Source organism: Asterias rubens, chromosome 7, assembly GCF_902459465.1.
Source record: "Asterias rubens chromosome 7, eAstRub1.3, whole genome shotgun sequence".
In the NCBI taxonomy this organism is placed as follows: domain Eukaryota; kingdom Metazoa; phylum Echinodermata; class Asteroidea; order Forcipulatida; family Asteriidae; genus Asterias; species Asterias rubens.
The window spans coordinates 5,337,260-5,355,094 of record NC_047068.1 but is presented as its reverse complement, the minus strand read 5'-3'; the positions used below and the strand labels follow the sequence as shown (position 1 = coordinate 5,355,094).

At 37.3% G+C, this 17,835-nt stretch overlaps 2 protein-coding genes across 2 annotated transcripts; both read right to left on the bottom strand.

Annotated features, from left to right (window-relative positions):
* Window positions 1-92: 92 nt before the first annotated feature.
* Window positions 93-7,213, bottom strand: LOC117292731 (5-demethoxyubiquinone hydroxylase, mitochondrial-like). The gene is made up of 6 exons (XM_033774876.1): window positions 7,065-7,213; window positions 4,780-5,026; window positions 4,007-4,121; window positions 3,414-3,498; window positions 2,760-2,883; window positions 93-398 (listed from the first exon to the last, which is right to left on the bottom strand). The coding sequence occupies exons 2-6, from the start codon at window positions 5,011-5,013 to the stop codon at window positions 321-323; spliced, it is 636 nt and encodes a 211-aa protein (XP_033630767.1). The 5' UTR covers window positions 5,014-5,026; window positions 7,065-7,213; the 3' UTR covers window positions 93-320.
* A 1,429-nt stretch (window positions 7,214-8,642) lies between these two features.
* On the bottom strand, window positions 8,643-16,910 carry LOC117292730. The gene is made up of 4 exons (XM_033774875.1): window positions 16,351-16,910; window positions 14,531-14,680; window positions 13,617-13,818; window positions 8,643-9,678 (listed from the first exon to the last, which is right to left on the bottom strand). The coding sequence occupies exons 1-4, from the start codon at window positions 16,603-16,605 to the stop codon at window positions 9,572-9,574; spliced, it is 714 nt and encodes a 237-aa protein (XP_033630766.1). The 5' UTR covers window positions 16,606-16,910; the 3' UTR covers window positions 8,643-9,571.
* Between the last annotated feature and the right edge of the window lie 925 nt (window positions 16,911-17,835).

Sequence of the window (17,835 nt, the reverse complement as noted above, 5' to 3'; positions counted from 1 at the left end):
GGGCCAATTTCATAGAATTGCTTAAGCACAACAAACTTATGCTTACCAGAATAAGGTTACCAGCCAAATTACCATGTCCTATGTACATTGTACATACTGCTTACTTTTGCTTAGCAGAAAGTTTGTGAGCAATATTTTCTGCTTAAGCAGCTCTATGAAATTGGTCCCGTTGAGTCGACTGAAAAAGTCATGCTTGGAGCATATCCAAAGAAAAAAAAATAACTGAAAATAATTTTGAAAAGTGACGAAGAGTCCCTAGGGTGTTCAATGTCCTTGCTAGCTTTCCAATAAATAAATCCTTGAGTGTTTTAATTGTAGTGTCATATCCTCTCCGAGAGCCAGATTGCAGCTGAGCATCCAGCTTTGATGACGTTAGAGAGTGCAGAGTACATCGGAGCCTGCATGGAGAGAGGGGGGAAATAAGCTGGTCACAATCACTCAAATCTTTGTCATACAAGAGGAAAATAAACAACTTTAGATGTGTGTTATATGGCTTACAGGATAAAAACACCAGATTCAAGCTCTGGTGTTTCTGAATGTGGGTTGGAGTCCTGGTCGTGGCATTTGCAACCTTCAGCAAGACACTTGACCATTATTCATTCGTCCTTCGGATGGAACCTAAAGCTGCAAGTCCCTTTTGTTGTGTAATGTACCAGTGCACCTATTGTAAAGAGACCGAGTTCGCCCCGTTGTTCCTGGTTGTATTAGCTGCATATTGCACCACACGGCACCTTGTAAACCATTACATGGTGCTATGTAAACCATTACATGGTGCTATGTAAACCATTACATGGTGCTATGTAAACCATTACATGGTGCTATGTAAACCATTACATGGTGCTATGTAAACCATTACATGGTGCTATGTAAACCATTACATGGTGCTATGTAAACCATTACATGGTGCTATGTAAACCATTACATGGTGCTATGTAAACCATTACATGGTGCTATGTAAACCATTACATGGTGCTATGTAAACCATTACATGGTGCTATGTAAACCATTACATGGTGCTATGTAAACCATTACATGGTGCTATGTAAACCATTACATGGTGCTATGTAAACCATTACATGGTGCTATGTAAACCATTACATGGTGCTATGTAAACCATTACATGGTGCTATGTTAAGTCTCATACTTCATTGGTCTCATACTTCACACAAAATACTAATCTGTTTGACACCATGGTGGTACCCAAAGCAGAACTCTATCTGTTTTATTGAAACACTCCTTGATGTTCCAATGCAGTATAGTACATCGCGTGCTACTGTACCAGCCCATTCCCATATCGCATGCAGTGCTCCACTTTAAATAATGACTGATCCGTATCAGCTGTTCAAATCCCTCCTTATAATCCCATTTCCACCAATCAGAACGCCTTCAACGTGTTGGGCATTGATTAATCATCGATGAATCCAGATCTGAATGGGAAGTCTTTAATTCTAGACTTTAAATCTATGGCTATGACATCATCGATTAGTGATCAGATACAATATACCTCAAGTCTGTAGAAACGAATGGGGGAAACTAAACACCTAGATACAACTGTATACAACGGCCAGGCACCACAGAAGAAGTTAAAAGTTAAGAACAAATCTGGTTTTGTACTGACCCACCGACCCAAAAGATTGATTTCACTAACACATCAACTGACTACTTAGTCTATCAAACTTGTAAAAAAACGCATGCAATATACTTTATATATTTGTATCTTTTTAGTTCCTTGTATTTTACTTTTCTATTGTTGTGGCAGTGATGAAGTGTAATAAAATCAACCAAATATAAATACATCTAGAGAACCCAAAACGAAAATGTTGATAAAATTGTGAGAATGCCGAGCTAGATTGCTAAGTTGGTCGAGCGCCGACACAATATCCCTACTGTAGTAAATTTCAAATTTTTTTCCAAGTCTAGCTGTGGATTTTAATGAACTTTTTCAAATGGATGTGTAGGTTTTTTTCATCAAACACCCACTTGATCATTAACGGTAGTGAAAATGCAACTAATGACCTTTAGAGAACTGAACCGACGAATCAGTTTATCTGATGACCTGTAGAACTGAAACTCCTGACTGACCGGATGGAACACTGACCACAATCATGACCTGCGATAGTGACCTATAAAAGTGACCCATTCCAGCCCATCATTCAGACTTTGAGACTATCATACCATTCCATGACTCAATTGTATAGAGCTGCTTAGCACAAAAAGTGGCTAAGCATAACAAAACTAGCTTACCTGAATAAGGTTACCAGCCAAACTTCAATGTCACGTATACTATTTGTGATTGGTATCCTGTACACTTTTGCTTAGCAGACAATTTTTTTACAAAAGCAGCTTTATGAAACTGAACCTAGGGTTGACATTTCATCTTGGAGTGGGCAAGGCCATTTCAATTTTGCAAAGGGCACTTGGAAGTGGAGTCCGTTCAATTCCAGACTTGGAATCCAGTATCATGACATCATAAAACAGTGATTGGACCTTCAGAACTGCCAAAACATAGGATTTGAACTGCCGAGTCTAGTCTAGTCTAGTTGGTAAGACTGCTCTAGAATTGCATGGGTAGTGGGTTCAAACCCCACCCAAGTAATATGCCTGTGATTTTTTGCACAGGAATCGGGGTAAGTACTGAGTATACAGTGCTAGCACACATCGGTGTATGGGTAAAAACCAAAATTAATAAGACTGATATTATCTGAGCCATAGCTGGGTCAGATGACCCCAAAGTGCTGACCTTGGATGACCTTACTGACCTGTTCAGCATCGTGCTCCAGCCCCTTATCCAGGTGTTCTAATTCTTCATCTCTAAATTGTTGGATAGTCTTCAATAACTCTGCATGCTTTACAGGATCATCTTCAAGAAGTTGTCGGATTTGTCTGATGAGATGAACGGTCAAAACAAGAAATGAAACTAGAGAGTGTTTCTTGAAAAAACATAAATTTGTTTACGAGTGAAGTTTTAACTCTCACAACAACACTGTGTTGTAAACAAAGCACACATGTTACACCAAATGTCAAGACCAAGACTGGAACCTACACTCTGCTGATCAGAAACAGCAAAGCTTAATTGCTCTTGACCGCTCGGCTATGACTCATCATTGCCAAGTGGCATTCCCAGATAAGGGAAAGAAAGGTATGACTTAAGCCCTTTTTACACTACGCTATTCCCCAGGGTTGCCCAGGGGGGGATAACGGCTGGCCTTTTCACGTTATGATCGCCATACCCACGGTCTGCATCAGCAAATGGACATACCCCAGGGAATAAAGAAATACAGTATGAAAAGGCCTTATGATGACACCCCTTAGGTTTTTTTAGTACGAATGCGTCAGGATTACACCTCTACTATAAATCTTGCAGGAGAAACAAAATGAATCTACGAGTTAGTTATTACTCCATGAATACTTACTTATTGTAGTGTCCACCGATAGTCTCCTCTACAGCCACTGTACATGCCATTGCTCCTTCCTTCCCCAATAGAGCTGTACCAGCACCTAGAAGTATGAATTTATAGATGATTAATGATAACCTGAGATAAGACTACAAAGTTATTATTTCAGTGTTTCCGTAAAGAGTCTTTGAATCAACAAACTAATTACACCAAAAATACAAATTAAGTTATCAGTTTGGTTTAAATATTTCGAGTTGACCCCTTTTCAACGTCATGGAGGACTTCACCTCATATTATTATTATATATTTCTGTCAACGAAACCAAGGATGCCTCAAGTGAACTTAATCGCTGTAGCTTGCAAGCCTCAGGAAACATGTAGACAAGGGTGCTTGCTATGTGAACCAGAAACACCAGGGTTAAACGATAAGTGTTCTAGGTTCTTTTAGGTGCATTACTAGAACTACAGCTTAATCTCCCATCCGAAAGGACTAAGCAAAGACATATGTGCCATGACCAGGACTTTAATCCAAACTCTGCTGATCAGAAACACCAGAGCAGGAGTCCGGTGCTCTTAACCACTCAGCCATGACACGCCATAAAATGACCTTACCTAAAGCAAAGCCAGCAATATTCCAGATTGGAAGTAAAACTGTTGGTCTGACTCGATGCTCTGGGATCAAACGTTCAAATGTTTCCCTGTGATGCTTCTCCTGGTCCCACATTTCCTTAAAATAAAAAAAAAATAAAAAAATTCAGTTAGTGAAAAGGCTTCTTCTCTGTTCATGTTCACACAAAAGCCATACTCTCTTAAACTTGTCCAGCAATCACAGACTTGGACAAGGTCATCTATGCCATGAGTTTTGTAGGTAAAACTATCGAGCATTGAAACTCATTACAATAGAGTTGGCTTCTCAAACCAGAGTTGCAAATTATGCATTTAGTAAGCCAAACTTTTTCTAAGAAATATATTTGATTGCTTTGTGGGTTTTTAATTCTTTCCTTAATGAATTTATTTGTAAAGAGCTACTTGAGCGAGTCTCTTGAGTTAGTTGCGATGATTGTAACCCTCCGCAGGCCTGAAACTTCATGAAGGCAACAAAGGTAATAGCCTCCATGCCCCCTGGTCACGCTTGGTACCCATGAAATGCTCCAGTAGAATCTTACAATTTCCTCATAGGGTGCCCTTTACCAAGGAGAAAATGCCTTGGTGCCCTTGCCCTTTCAAACACGTAGCATACAGGCCCTGCCTCCTCCCTGATGGTCCAACCGACCACTGTCTGGAGGAGGGTTCTGACTACTCCTAGAACTATGAGGTTCCTTCTGCTATCGTCTTCACAAACCTCATAGTTCTAGGAGTAGGTTCAGACCATCACAACTACATACCTGTATGACGGGTCCCACTGCAGTTTTACCCAACACAGCCATTTGACCAGCATAGATTCTATCTGCCCCTAATTCTCCAGCGTGATCGACTCGGATAATGCGATCCAGCAGAGCACTGGTCGTTGCCTGTGAGCTGGCAGGTCTCGCTACTAGGGAGGTTCTACTTGTGGCTTTATGAAGATGACAGGTTCGGCAAATGGAGCAAGTTATTGAACGTAGATGGGAAACATACATGGTGACTTCACTCCTGTAGAAAAACAAAGTTATCAATTTAAACCACAAGGGAAACTGACTAGGTAAATTTTGAAATGATTTTGGGGGTTGAACAAAGAATTGACTAGAGTGGGATTCGAACCAACGACCTCCGGATTAACGTGCCGGCGCTCTACCAACTGAGCTATCTAGCCCTATATTGGCGGTGCCCCTATTTTGTCAATATCTTTGTTAAGGGAAGCCAGTCAGAAGCCATACAACCGTTAACTGCCGTGTAGAAACTAAGTTGTCAGATTGAAGGGAATGAGAATTTGCAGTATTATTTGGATACCGTCCTCCACTGCATGTCTCTGGTCTAAATAGCTCCTATCCTATAAACAAATTCATTATTCTGAATTTTTTTTATTATTTCAAGAAACCAAATCCATGTGATTCTCATGCTTTCGTAACAAGTCCATAAGGTTTATCGCTATTCAGAACCGCAATGCATTGTGGGAAAGCATATGGGGCAGTTTGCTATGCGGTGTATGTTGTCATGCATGACTCGCGCACGCATCGCCTATATCTTTGTGTGTGTTCAACAGCGCCCTCTCTTGATATTTTGCTATTCGCATAAACCTTATAAATTGGTTTTAAATCCTTATTTTTATAATAATAAATAATAATAATAATAATAATAAGACTTGTAATGCGCACATATCCACCCTGCTGGGTGTTCAAGGCGCAGTAAAACCAAAAACAAAACAAAAACAAAACAAAACACAAAGAAAAACAGACACAACAAAATTAGTCATTGAAAACCTGTGACATAAGATAAGTTTTGAGAAGAGACTTGAATTTTGCGGTACAAACACAAAATTGAAGATTAAGTGGTAGAGAGTTCCAGATGTGTGGCGCGGCTGAAGAAAAATACCTGTCACCCCATGAGTGTCGAGACTTGGGTTCAATGAGAAGAAGCATGGAACTTGATCGAAGATTCCTTGATGGAGTGTAAACTTGAAGCAGTTCAGAAATATAGTGGGGAGCCTTGCCATTTAGAGCTTTGTGGACAATGAGCATCAGCTTGAAGATGATTCGTTGAGAGATAGGGAGCCAGTGTAGTCGTTTCAGAATGGGGGTGATAGAACAGGATTTTCTAGACAGTGTCACAATGCGGGCAGCAGTATTTTGGAGCCGTTGAAGTCGGGAAATCTGGTTGTTAGGAAGACTGTAGAGAAGAGCATTGCCGTTGTCAAGACGAGAAGTAACAAATGCGTGAATGACCTTTTCAGTGGCACTTTTGTCCTAGTACTTGCGAATCTTACCTATATTCCTGATGTGATATGATGATAAACGAACAATATTGTTGATGTGTGGCTAAGTGTCATCGATGAATAAAAAATAACCCCCAAGTTCCGAGCTTTCAGCGAGGGAGCTATTCGAGCATCACCGATGGAGATGTATGGCACTGAAACCTTAGTTAACTGTTGACGTGACCCAAATAAAAGGAACTCTGTCTTATCATCATTTAACTTCAGGAAGTTTTGTTGTGTCCAACGTCGAATGTCTTGGATGCATTTCTCAAGTCTTGCAATAGATGCATTGGCGTTATAACAAAGGCCTACACTACAGCAGCTGGGTTGATGTTTTGCCAGTCTCCAGACTTGATTCAGCTGTAGTGATACTCAGTGGGGTAAACTACCAACTCATACCGGCTTTCGCTACATGATGTAGCAAAAGCCGGTCAACATTTTTTTTTTACTGGCCCAAATTTGCGCAAAGCTTGAAATTTGGGTGGAATATCTGCTCCGCAGGCTTTAAATAATTTAAACCTGCGTGCACAAATTTAAGATGGGCCATCAGGTAAAGTCCCATCAAGTTTGCGCGAGGATTGCGCCCAACTTGCGTACTACCTTCCAATTTGCATTGCATATGATGAGGATATGATTGTCACTTTGTTGTGTGTGGCTGTGGTGTGCGTATTTACTAACTATTTATTTGTTTACGCAACGAATCTTTATCGAAAATACACAAATAAAGAAGATTAACTAACTTTTGACTCTATTTTTCGACCAAACATTAAACACACTCACTTGTTTACTTCTTGAATTCAGAAGTAAAAACTGGAAACTGTTGCCTGTCGGTTTAAAATGAAGTAAATAAGCCAAAAAGGAGAGCCGAAATAAGTTACGAAACAATCTCCCTGGGCGCCGCCATTGATTGGTAATTTCACCAAAAGAGGGCGCTGTTCAAGAATTACCACATGTCACAAACCATGGCAGACGACAGGTTCATTTTTTAGAGTCAGAAAAACAGAACTCTCGATTTTTCCCGATGAAATCATTTCAAAGAGTGATAACCGTCAACGTTTGTGTTCCATTGCGATCGTGTTCCCTTTCACTTCTGTATATGGTGAGCTTTTTAACAGAAAGTGTTTCAGTCAAGTGGACTTCTACCCGGCGGTAGTGGAGTATCTTTTTTAGAAAGTTTGTTTTGTTCACAGCCTCTCTTGCGACAAAAAACAACTTACTAATTACTTAAGTATTTGAACCCCCCCCCCCCCCCCCGCAAATCGTTCAATAATTACTTTACAAAAACAGAAGAGGGAACAGACATTTGATAAAACATACACAAAAGGATATTAGTGAAGAAAAAAAACCCAAAACAGACTTTAAATTAATATGTTCAAAATGAAATAGAAAATTCAATAAAATCCAATTAAATAAAACGTGAAGGAAGTCTACACAACTATTGATTAAAAGCAAAAAAGTAACACTTTTCATTTAAATTCATTAAAATATTTTATTAAAGTATTTACACATTATGTTCGTATAACAATAAGAAACAACATTTTTTGGGAAGACAACATAAAAATAGTTTTAAGTTGGAATAAAATGAGATATTTCAGGCTTACCCCACAAAAACTGTTATCTGGGTCTTAATTTCATAGCTGTGCTGCTTTACTACGAATTCTGTGCAGCCATGATACTGGCATGCAGGAGGGTTACGTTATCGCAACTACTTAGCCTACACCTACTCCTAGAAGAACTAGAGGTTTGTTCCACAGAGAAAGTGACAACATTTGCTCTAGCTTGTAAGCAGAGAGTTCTATAGCAACAATGAGCAAAACTTTCTTGCTAACCCGTAAATTTAGCCCACCTTGTTGAGCTGTTAATGGCTCTCTTTTAACATCAGTCTCATGTTAAATGGCTGTCTTTAAACATAGGTCTCATCACATTCGCCTGTGATGAGTCTCATGTTAAATGGCTGTCTTTAAACATCGGTCTCATCACATTCGCCTGTGATGAGACTGATGTTAAAAGAGAGCCAATTAGGAGCTCAACAAGGTGGGCTACTGGAAATTATACTTAAAGGCAGTGGACACTATTGGTAATTACTCAAAATGATTATTAGCATAAAACCTTACCTGGTAACGAGTTATGGGGAGAGGTTGATAATATTAAACATTGTGAGAAACGGCTCCTTCTAAAGTTACATAGTTTTTAAGAAAGAAGTAATTTTCCGCGAATTTGAATTTGAGACCTCAGATTAAGAATTTGAGGTCTCGAAATCAAGCATCTGAAAGCACACAACTTCGTGTGACAAGGTATTCTTTTCCAATATCATCTTGCAACTTCAACGACCATTTGAGCTAAAATTTTCACAGGTTTGTTATTTTATGCATGTTGAGATACACAGAAGACTGGCCTTTGACAACAACCAATAGTGTCCAGGGTCTTTAAAGTAAAGGGTGGGATGTCTTCTAGTGTAAGCTCTGATTTTTCGCTCACAGTTTTTTAAGTACAATAATGCCATTTTAGTTTAATGACATAAAATCACTTTTGTAGTTCCTAGCAACCAATAAACATCAGACGTGCCGTCCTCACCGACAGAAATTCATTTATGACCAATAAAGTCATAACTCATTGGCATAATTATAATAAACCACTGTAAGCTAGACTACCATATAACCCTATAGTATATTGCTGTAGATTTGTATTTACTCAATCATTATCTGGCATTTTGTGACACAGACAGACAGCAAATAGTCTAGGTGCTATAAACCCATGTTAGGCTTATAAAACGTTTAAACTTATACAGTGAATTGTATAGTTTCTTGTTGGTACTGTACGGCCATTGGCTACAGCTTCCAATGTTGCAGCAACCTATAGCTGAGGTTAAACTTTGCCCAAGTCAGACTTCTGTCTTTGTGGTCTGGTGGTGGGCTGACGACCTAGTCAACCATCATGATTGAACAAGTCAGACTTGAGTCAAGTCTAAGCTAAAACTGAATCTAAATCCACCTTGGAGACAGAGCCTTTTATGTTTCATTATAAATGAAGACCTCCATTCCGAAAGAAGACGCACATATTTTAATAAGTGCTTGTTCAAAAAAAAACTTGGTAGAACACTTCAAAATGTTAAAGTTTTGTTGTAAATTAACCTGTGAGCGACGCATGCTGTTTGTTGTCAAAAACAACTCTTTGTTTGCGATGATCGTAACCCTCTGGTCCCTGACTGAATGACCACAGGATTACAATCATAGAAACTCATTTTGGGGTGGTACTTAGGTAGGTATCGTAATTGCACTGATGAGATCTCATCCTAACACAAAGTAATCATTTGCATCTCGTCTTGCATCTTGAAGTACTCTGTTTCCTGACACAAGATGTTGATCTTTGGCCTCAACTGGACTTGTGTATTTTCCTGGAAGATAAAACAAAATAATAAGACACAGTTTAACAGATGAGAAATGTTTCACAAACGAAGGGTCGTCCTATGTGTTTATGCAGAGAGTTTATACAGAATTGTCAAAGTTTCCAATCTGAGGCTGTTTTTAGAAGCAAATTGTTTTCAAAGGAAAAAAGACCTAATCAAGTTCTGCTTGAAATGTTTTCTTCTCGTTAAATGACATCCCATCGAAAGTCAAAAATGTTTTTAGTTCATGAATATTTCAAGAAATAAAGAGTTAAAAATGAGTACAACTCAGAAGAATTGACGAGTTTGTGAAGTACATCAAAGAAGATCCCACATACCTCCTTAATTTAAAATAAGATTAGGTAAAAGTTACATTAAGATAAAAACGTTATTATCCCAGACTTTGAAAATATTAACTGGCCTTGATTCAAACAGTACAAACTCAAACACTTCATATCGAACATACACTATAATGTCACTGAAACACTTAATATCGAACATACACTATAATGTCACTGAAACACTTAATATCCAACATACACTATAATGTCACTGAAACACTTAATATCCAACATACACTATAATGTCACTGAAACACTTCATATCGAACATACACTATAATGTCACTGAAACACTTCATATCGAACATACACTATAATGTCACTGAAACACTTCATATCGAACATACACTATAATGTCACTGAAACACTTCATATCGAACATACACTATAATGTCACTGAAACACTTCATATCGAACATACACTATAATGTCACTGAAACACTTCATATCGAACATACACTATAATGTCACTGAAACACTTCATATCGAACATACACTATAATGTCACTGAAACACTTCATATCGAACATACACTATAATGTCACTGAAACACTTAATATCGAACATACACTATAATGTCACTGAAACACTTCATATCGAACATACACTATAATGTCACTGAAACACTTAATATCGAACATACACTATAATGTCACTGAAACACTTCATATCGAACATACACTATAATGTCACTGAAACACTTAATATCGAACATACACTATAATGTCACTGAAACACTTCATATCGAACATACACTATAATGTCACTGAAACACTTAATATCGAACATACACTATAATGTCACTGAAACACTTCATATCGAACATACACTATAATGTCACTGAAACACTTCATATCCAACATACACTATAATGTCACTGAAACACTTAATATTGAACATACACTATAATGTCACTGAAACACTTCATATCGAACATACACTATAATGTCACTGAAACACTTAATATCGACCATACACTATAATGTCACTGAAACACTTAATATCGACCATACACTATAATGTCACTGAAACACTTCATATCGACCATACACTATAATGTCACTGAAACACTTAATATCGACCATACACTATAATGTCACTGAAACACTTCATATCGACCATACACTATAATGTCACTGAAACACTTAATATCGACCATACACTATAATGTCACTGAAACACTTCATATCGACCATACACTATAATGTCACTGAAACACTTCATATCGACCATACACTATAATGTCACTGAAACACTTCATATCGAACATACACTATAATGTCACTGAAACACTTCATATCGACCATACACTATAATGTCACTGAAACACTTAATATCGACCATACACTATAATGTCACTGAAACACTTCATATCGACCATACACTATAATGTCACTGAAACACTTAATATCGACCATACACTATAATGTCACTGAAACACTTCATATCGACCATACACTATAATGTCACTGAAACACTTCATATCGACCATACACTATAATGTCACTGAAACACTTCATATCGAACATACACTATAATGTCACTGAAACACTTCATATCGAACATACACTATAATGTCACTGAAACACTTCATATCGAACATACACTATAATGTCACTGAAACACTTCATATCGAACATACACTATAATGTCACTGAAACACTTCATATCGAACATACACTATAATGTCACTGAAACACTTAATATCGAACATACACTATAATGTCACTGAAACACTTCATATCGAACATACACTATAATGTCACTGAAACACTTAATATCGAACATACACTATAATGTCACTGAAACACTTCATATCGAACATACACTATAATGTCACTGAAACACTTAATATCGAACATACACTATAATGTCACTGAAACACTTAATATCGAACATACACTATAATGTCACTGAAACACTTAATATCGAACATACACTATAATGTCACTGAAACACTTAATATCGAACATACACTATAATGTCACTGAAACACTTAATATCCAACATACACTATAATGTCACTGAAACACTTCATATCGAACATACACTATAATGTCACTGAAACACTTCATATCGAACATACACTATAATGTCACTGAAACACTTAATATCCAACATACACTATAATGTCACTGAAACACTTCATATCGAACATACACTATAATGTCACTGAAACACTTAATATCGAACATACACTATAATGTCACTGAAACACTTCATATCGAACATACACTATAATGTCACTGAAACACTTCATATCGAACATACACTATAATGTCACTGAAACACTTCATATCGAACATACACTATAATGTCACTGAAACACTTCATATCGAACATACACTATAATGTCACTGAAACACTTCATATCCAACATACACTATAATGTCACTGAAACACTTAATATCGAACATACACTATAATGTCACTGAAACACTTAATATCGACCATACACTATAATGTCACTGAAACACTTAATATCGACCATACACTATAATGTCACTGAAACACTTAATATCGACCATACACTATAATGTCACTGAAACACTTAATATCGACCATACACTATAATGTCACTGAAACACTTCATATCGACCATACACTATAATGTCACTGAAACACTTAATATCGACCATACACTATAATGTCACTGAAACACTTCATATCCAACATACACTATAATGTCACTGAAACACTTCATATCCAACATACACTATAATGTCACTGAAACACTTCATATCGAACATACACTATAATGTCACTGAAACACTTCATATCGAACATACACTATAATGTCACTGAAACACTTCATATCGAACATACACTATAATGTCACTGAAACACTTCATATCCAACATACACTATAATGTCACTGAAACACTTAATATCGAACATACACTATAATGTCACTGAAACACTTAATATCGAACATACACTATAATGTCACTGAAACACTTAATATCCAACATACACTATAATGTCACTGAAACACTTCATATCGAACATACACTATAATGTCACTGAAACACTTAATATCGAACATACACTATAATGTCACTGAAACACTTCATATCCAACATACACTATAATGTCACTGAAACACTTCATATCGAACATACACTATAATGTCACTGAAACACTTCATATCGAACATACACTATAATGTCACTGAAACACTTCATATCGAACATACACTATAATGTCACTGAAACACTTCATATCGACCATACACTATAATGTCACTGAAACACTTAATATCGAACATACACTATAATGTCACTGAAACACTTAATATCCAACATACACTATAATGTCACTGAAACACTTAATATCCAACATACACTATAATGTCACTGCTGACAACAACAAACTGAAACTGGGATGCAGAATTCAGAAGGTACATTAAAATGACAAGAATTTCAACCTTTGGATCACCCCTGGATTTATAGATTCCAAGGAGCTTTTGGGAACAGTATCCTGTGGATCAAAGAGCCGGGTGCATTTAATTTGGAGAAAAATAGCAGGCAGACTTAAACATTCTGAATAAAGATAAAAGTCTGAAATTTCTTATCCCTGAATATAAAAACTGACACACAAACTGACCTGTAATAAAGTTATATTTGTCTTTTGGTTGCTCAGGCCGAGGGACCCCTTCTCCTCTTTCAAGTCCAAGCTTAGAGTGAACTCTTCCATAAGACGTCCAATAGTCTGACTGATTGTTGTTTCTGGTAAGTACTTTCTGCATTTCATCCCCGGTTACGTTATGAGACCAATTGACGAGGGACGGATAGTGTAACCTGTTGGGCTGTAGGCAAGAATAGAATGTTTCATTATGGGGAAGGTTTGTAATGGTCTAATCTATTTTAATATTGAAGACTATTGATAATTATTATTACTTATTTCTTGCAAATATTTGGAAACTGCGAAGAGGGACCAATGTGTAGACTTGAAGTAAATTACAAAGAGAGGACAATGAGGTATGTCCGATAAAGATGCAAGGTTAAGCGGCAAACCCTAAATGGAAACTTGCAAACATGTTCATTTACAGGGACTATGAGAATAAATTCTGTCATAGTTTGTATACTGGCCTATAATAACACAGAAACCACGCCCTCTGTTGGCCTTGCCGCCCTTTCAAAAGTACACTTTTAAGATATTCCATTCGAAGTGTAGTCATTTGGAAAATAGAAATGGCCTTGTCTTCTCAAAAATGAAATTCCAGACCAATTTAGTATACTTTGTTTTTGTAAAACTGCAAAAAGGGAATGTACATTTTTGTTTTCTCCAAAGGCCATGAAGAAATGCATGGAGACATTTGCTTTCTTGTCACCAAGTAACAACGCGCGCATGATACTAGGTCCTTGCAGCAAGAAGTAGGAACCATTTATTTAACAAAGGCTGACCTACATGTACCAATGCTGTATAGGCTTTAGTAGACTTATCATGCCTGCATATTGTTTAGTGCAGTCAAGTCTGACATAACCTGACTGTGTTTTACTACTGATCAGATTACTTACATGTTGTGTATGTCTTGGTACAAACTCGCTGCCATAGCGTGTTGAGTGGTGTTGCTGCCTGTCTAATCCGATATCAAAATGAGACTTGTGAAGTGTTGGGCATTTTTCTGGTATCTCTGCAGCATCTAATGACGTCCTACCACCAAATGCCTGAAGAGTCAAAACAAATAACTTTCAATATTAGTAAGTTTGTCAAGTATGATAACCGAGACCTACTATGTCAAATCTAATAAGAAATCCAAAGAAAAGTATGAAAAAAACACCTTTTGAGTTGCTGAAATCATTTCCATGTATACTCCAGTCCACAATGATATAAACGGCAATGGTCACATGTTTGAAAATTTAAATGGACGTTTGACTTTGTACCCCAGATATAAATGATTAAAAACCCACCATGTTACTGAGTGAATGAGAAGTGTAAATGATTTCTATCACATAAGTGCTTTCAAGTCCTGATCGATGGACTGAAAAAGCATTAGAGACTATTTAATCAAATAATACTTGACCTAATTGTCATAGTTACACTACTTAGTATTTGAATTAAAAACCTACTTGGACTCTGAGCTGTATTTACATTTGTTGTAACCATTGGCAACCTTTAAGTGAGCCACTTGTGTGTAGCATGGCAACCATAACTGTTTTAATTTTCTTACTTTTTTATAAAGTTTGGTTTTTAGTGAACAAAAACCAATTGGATTTTTAGCTAAAAGTTTTAAGCCTTGCTGGTTTTGGTTAAACATTTCTCGCTGGTTTTGTTTAAGGGAATCAATGTGTGGTGAAGAGGTTTTCAACTAGTGGTTTAATCCCAACGAGGCCTGATTCCTGATAATTTTACTGAGACAAGGTCAAGGTAAATTATCAAGAACCAGGCCTCGGCGGGTTAAAACCACTAGTTATAAACCTTATATTTACCTTTTTGGTCAAAAACATCAACACTTTTTGGTCAAAAAGTAAAATAAATGCAAAAATTAATATTTTTTAATGATTTCTTTCAACACAACACCCCTCCAGCTATGAAATGATACAGCCCTCCGCCGCCCTCGGGTAAACAACTCCTTATAAGGGAATGCTGTGTGCGTCGCGCGTATCCCATGATGTGGCACAACTGTTTCACACTTTTTACTGGTGTTATACCATCCGTTTAAACAACCCCTTCGTGATGCCCTCTCGACCAATCAGAATGGATAAACCGTCTTAGGTATTTATAAATATAAATTCACATCTTGAAACATTCATCTTCCAAAACATTTTCATTGTTACTCCTAAATTATGAAGTTGTTATTTATGACACATTGGAAGCTACAACCTCGGTAATAAAATATAGGAATCTGACTTCAGTAAAATCTGCAATTACTTTTAAATTTTAGTCAGACTTTTTATTCAAGTAAGTCTTAGAATTAGATAAAATACATCAAACCCTATATAGGCCCTATTAATTTTTATTTTAAAATAAAAGGTTTACAATGTTCTTTAATTTAGACAAATTATAACTTTCCAAATTATGTGATTGTGATCAGGTCAGGCTACATTTTTCAATTTAAAACGTGTCATTGTCATTACACATGTTATCATTCACGATCATAACAGTAATACTTTAATAGGCTATTTGATTTACAGGCTATCTATAGTCTTTATTATATCATATTATAGAAATGGATTGAATGTTTGAACATTTTTGAGAAGACTGCAAATATAAGCATCCATAATAAGTACCACCCTCTGGTCGGACTTAAGACAGTACACTTTTATCACAACTTTTACTACGTTTTCATAAAGCCCAAATAAAACAAAAGAACAAACCACTAATTCAGGCTACTCACAGCTTTTGCAGATGTACTGAAATCTCTGTTCCATATTCTCTCATCCAGGGAAAGTGTTGTTCTATGCATCCATCTTGTCCCTTTCCGTAATGAACTAGCTGGTTCACCTCTTCTCTTATCAAAGGGTGTAATGATGGTAATGTTCTTGGATCTATTCGTCAGGATTGTCCCTGCAGAATGCCCCTGCTTCTGTTTACTGCGGCTTGATTCTGGGTCGGCTGCTGGGCCATTTTGATTTTGTGTTTCCTTCGTCATTCTCTACTCTAGAGGAGTTTCAGTTTCACTTTTCAGTTCGTGACACGATATTTTAATGGATGATTTTTGGGTCTTAGTTTATTTGATGTCTTTCCATCGTCGACCACTCTTCTGATGTCTTCCTAAGTGGTGCGTAAACCCAGTAGATGGGCTGTATTTGACTAGTCTACTGATAAATCTTCACAGTAAATAAAGACAGACGTACTTACGATGTGGCCCCTAATGTTTACCATCAACTCCAACCACCATTACCGGTGACCAACAACACCCTAAACAATAAGTAACCATTCGCGTCCACAAACCGCATAAAGTAAACCACCTCAAATCATGAATTCAGCACGTCATGCTCATCAAAATCGTCAGTGAAACACATAATATTTCGAAGTAAATATAAATTGTTCAGATACTGATGAATCGCTCATGAAATTTGCTGCAAGTCTTCATAAAAGTACACGCGGATTGATAGTGAATTACTATGACAACGACCGAGGGTTACCCAGTGAGGACACAAGGGGGCGCACTTAAAAATAAAGTGGAGGGCACTCTCTCCACTTTACGAGCGAATTTCTCCACATGCTCTTGTCTAGGCCTACCGGAACTCTCTGAAGTTACGGTGCATCAATTGAAATTTTCGTTCGTTTGGAGTTGGTCAATGCCAAGTTGCATTGTTGTGGTCCATTTTACAACTACAAATTATAATGGATGTTAAATTTGCATCGGGGATAAAGATTTTTTTTTTACCCACACACCGATGTGTGTTAGCACTGTATACTCAGTACTTTCCCGAGTCCTGTGAAAAAATATCACAGGCATGTTACTCTGGTGGGATTCGAGTCCCTGGCGCCCAAATTGCTGGATATCCAACAGATGGAGTTTGCACAGTAGCATACAGACACAGATACAGAACTGTCAATATTATTTTTAGGAATGTGCGCAGCGCGCTTGGAAAGGCAGGCACCTAAGGCAATTTCTTTTAAAGGAACACGTTGCCTTGGATCGGTCGAGCTGGTCTTTGAAAAGCGTTTGTAACCGTTTTTGAGAAAATGCATATGGGCAGAAAGATGTTGTAAAAGTAGAATACAATGATCCACACAAACATGCCTCGAAATTGCGTGGTTTTTGTTTTACCTCGTCGACTAACACGGTCGGCCATTTATGGGAGTCAAATTGTTGGCTCCCTTAAATGACCGACCGTGTTAGTTCGCACAGCAAAAGGAAAACCACGCAATT

Coding starts and splice junctions, on each gene's coding strand:
- LOC117292731 (XM_033774876.1), bottom strand. CDS start 5,013: ATGTATGTTTCCCATCTACGTTCAATAACTTGCTCCATTTGCCGAACC. Junction 4,122..4,779: donor CAGTGGGACCCGTCATACAG/GTATGTAGTTGT, acceptor TTTTATTTTAAG/GAAATGTGGGACCAGGAGAA. Junction 2,884..3,413: donor ATCGGTGGACACTACAATAA/GTAAGTATTCAT, acceptor TCATCTCATCAG/ACAAATCCGACAACTTCTTG.
- LOC117292730 (XM_033774875.1), bottom strand. CDS start 16,605: ATGACGAAGGAAACACAAAATCAAAATGGCCCAGCAGCCGACCCAGAA. Junction 14,681..16,350: donor TCAGTACATCTGCAAAAGCT/GTGAGTAGCCTG, acceptor TTGACTCTTCAG/GCATTTGGTGGTAGGACGTC. Junction 13,819..14,530: donor TACCAAGACATACACAACAT/GTAAGTAATCTG, acceptor TCTTGCCTACAG/CCCAACAGGTTACACTATCC.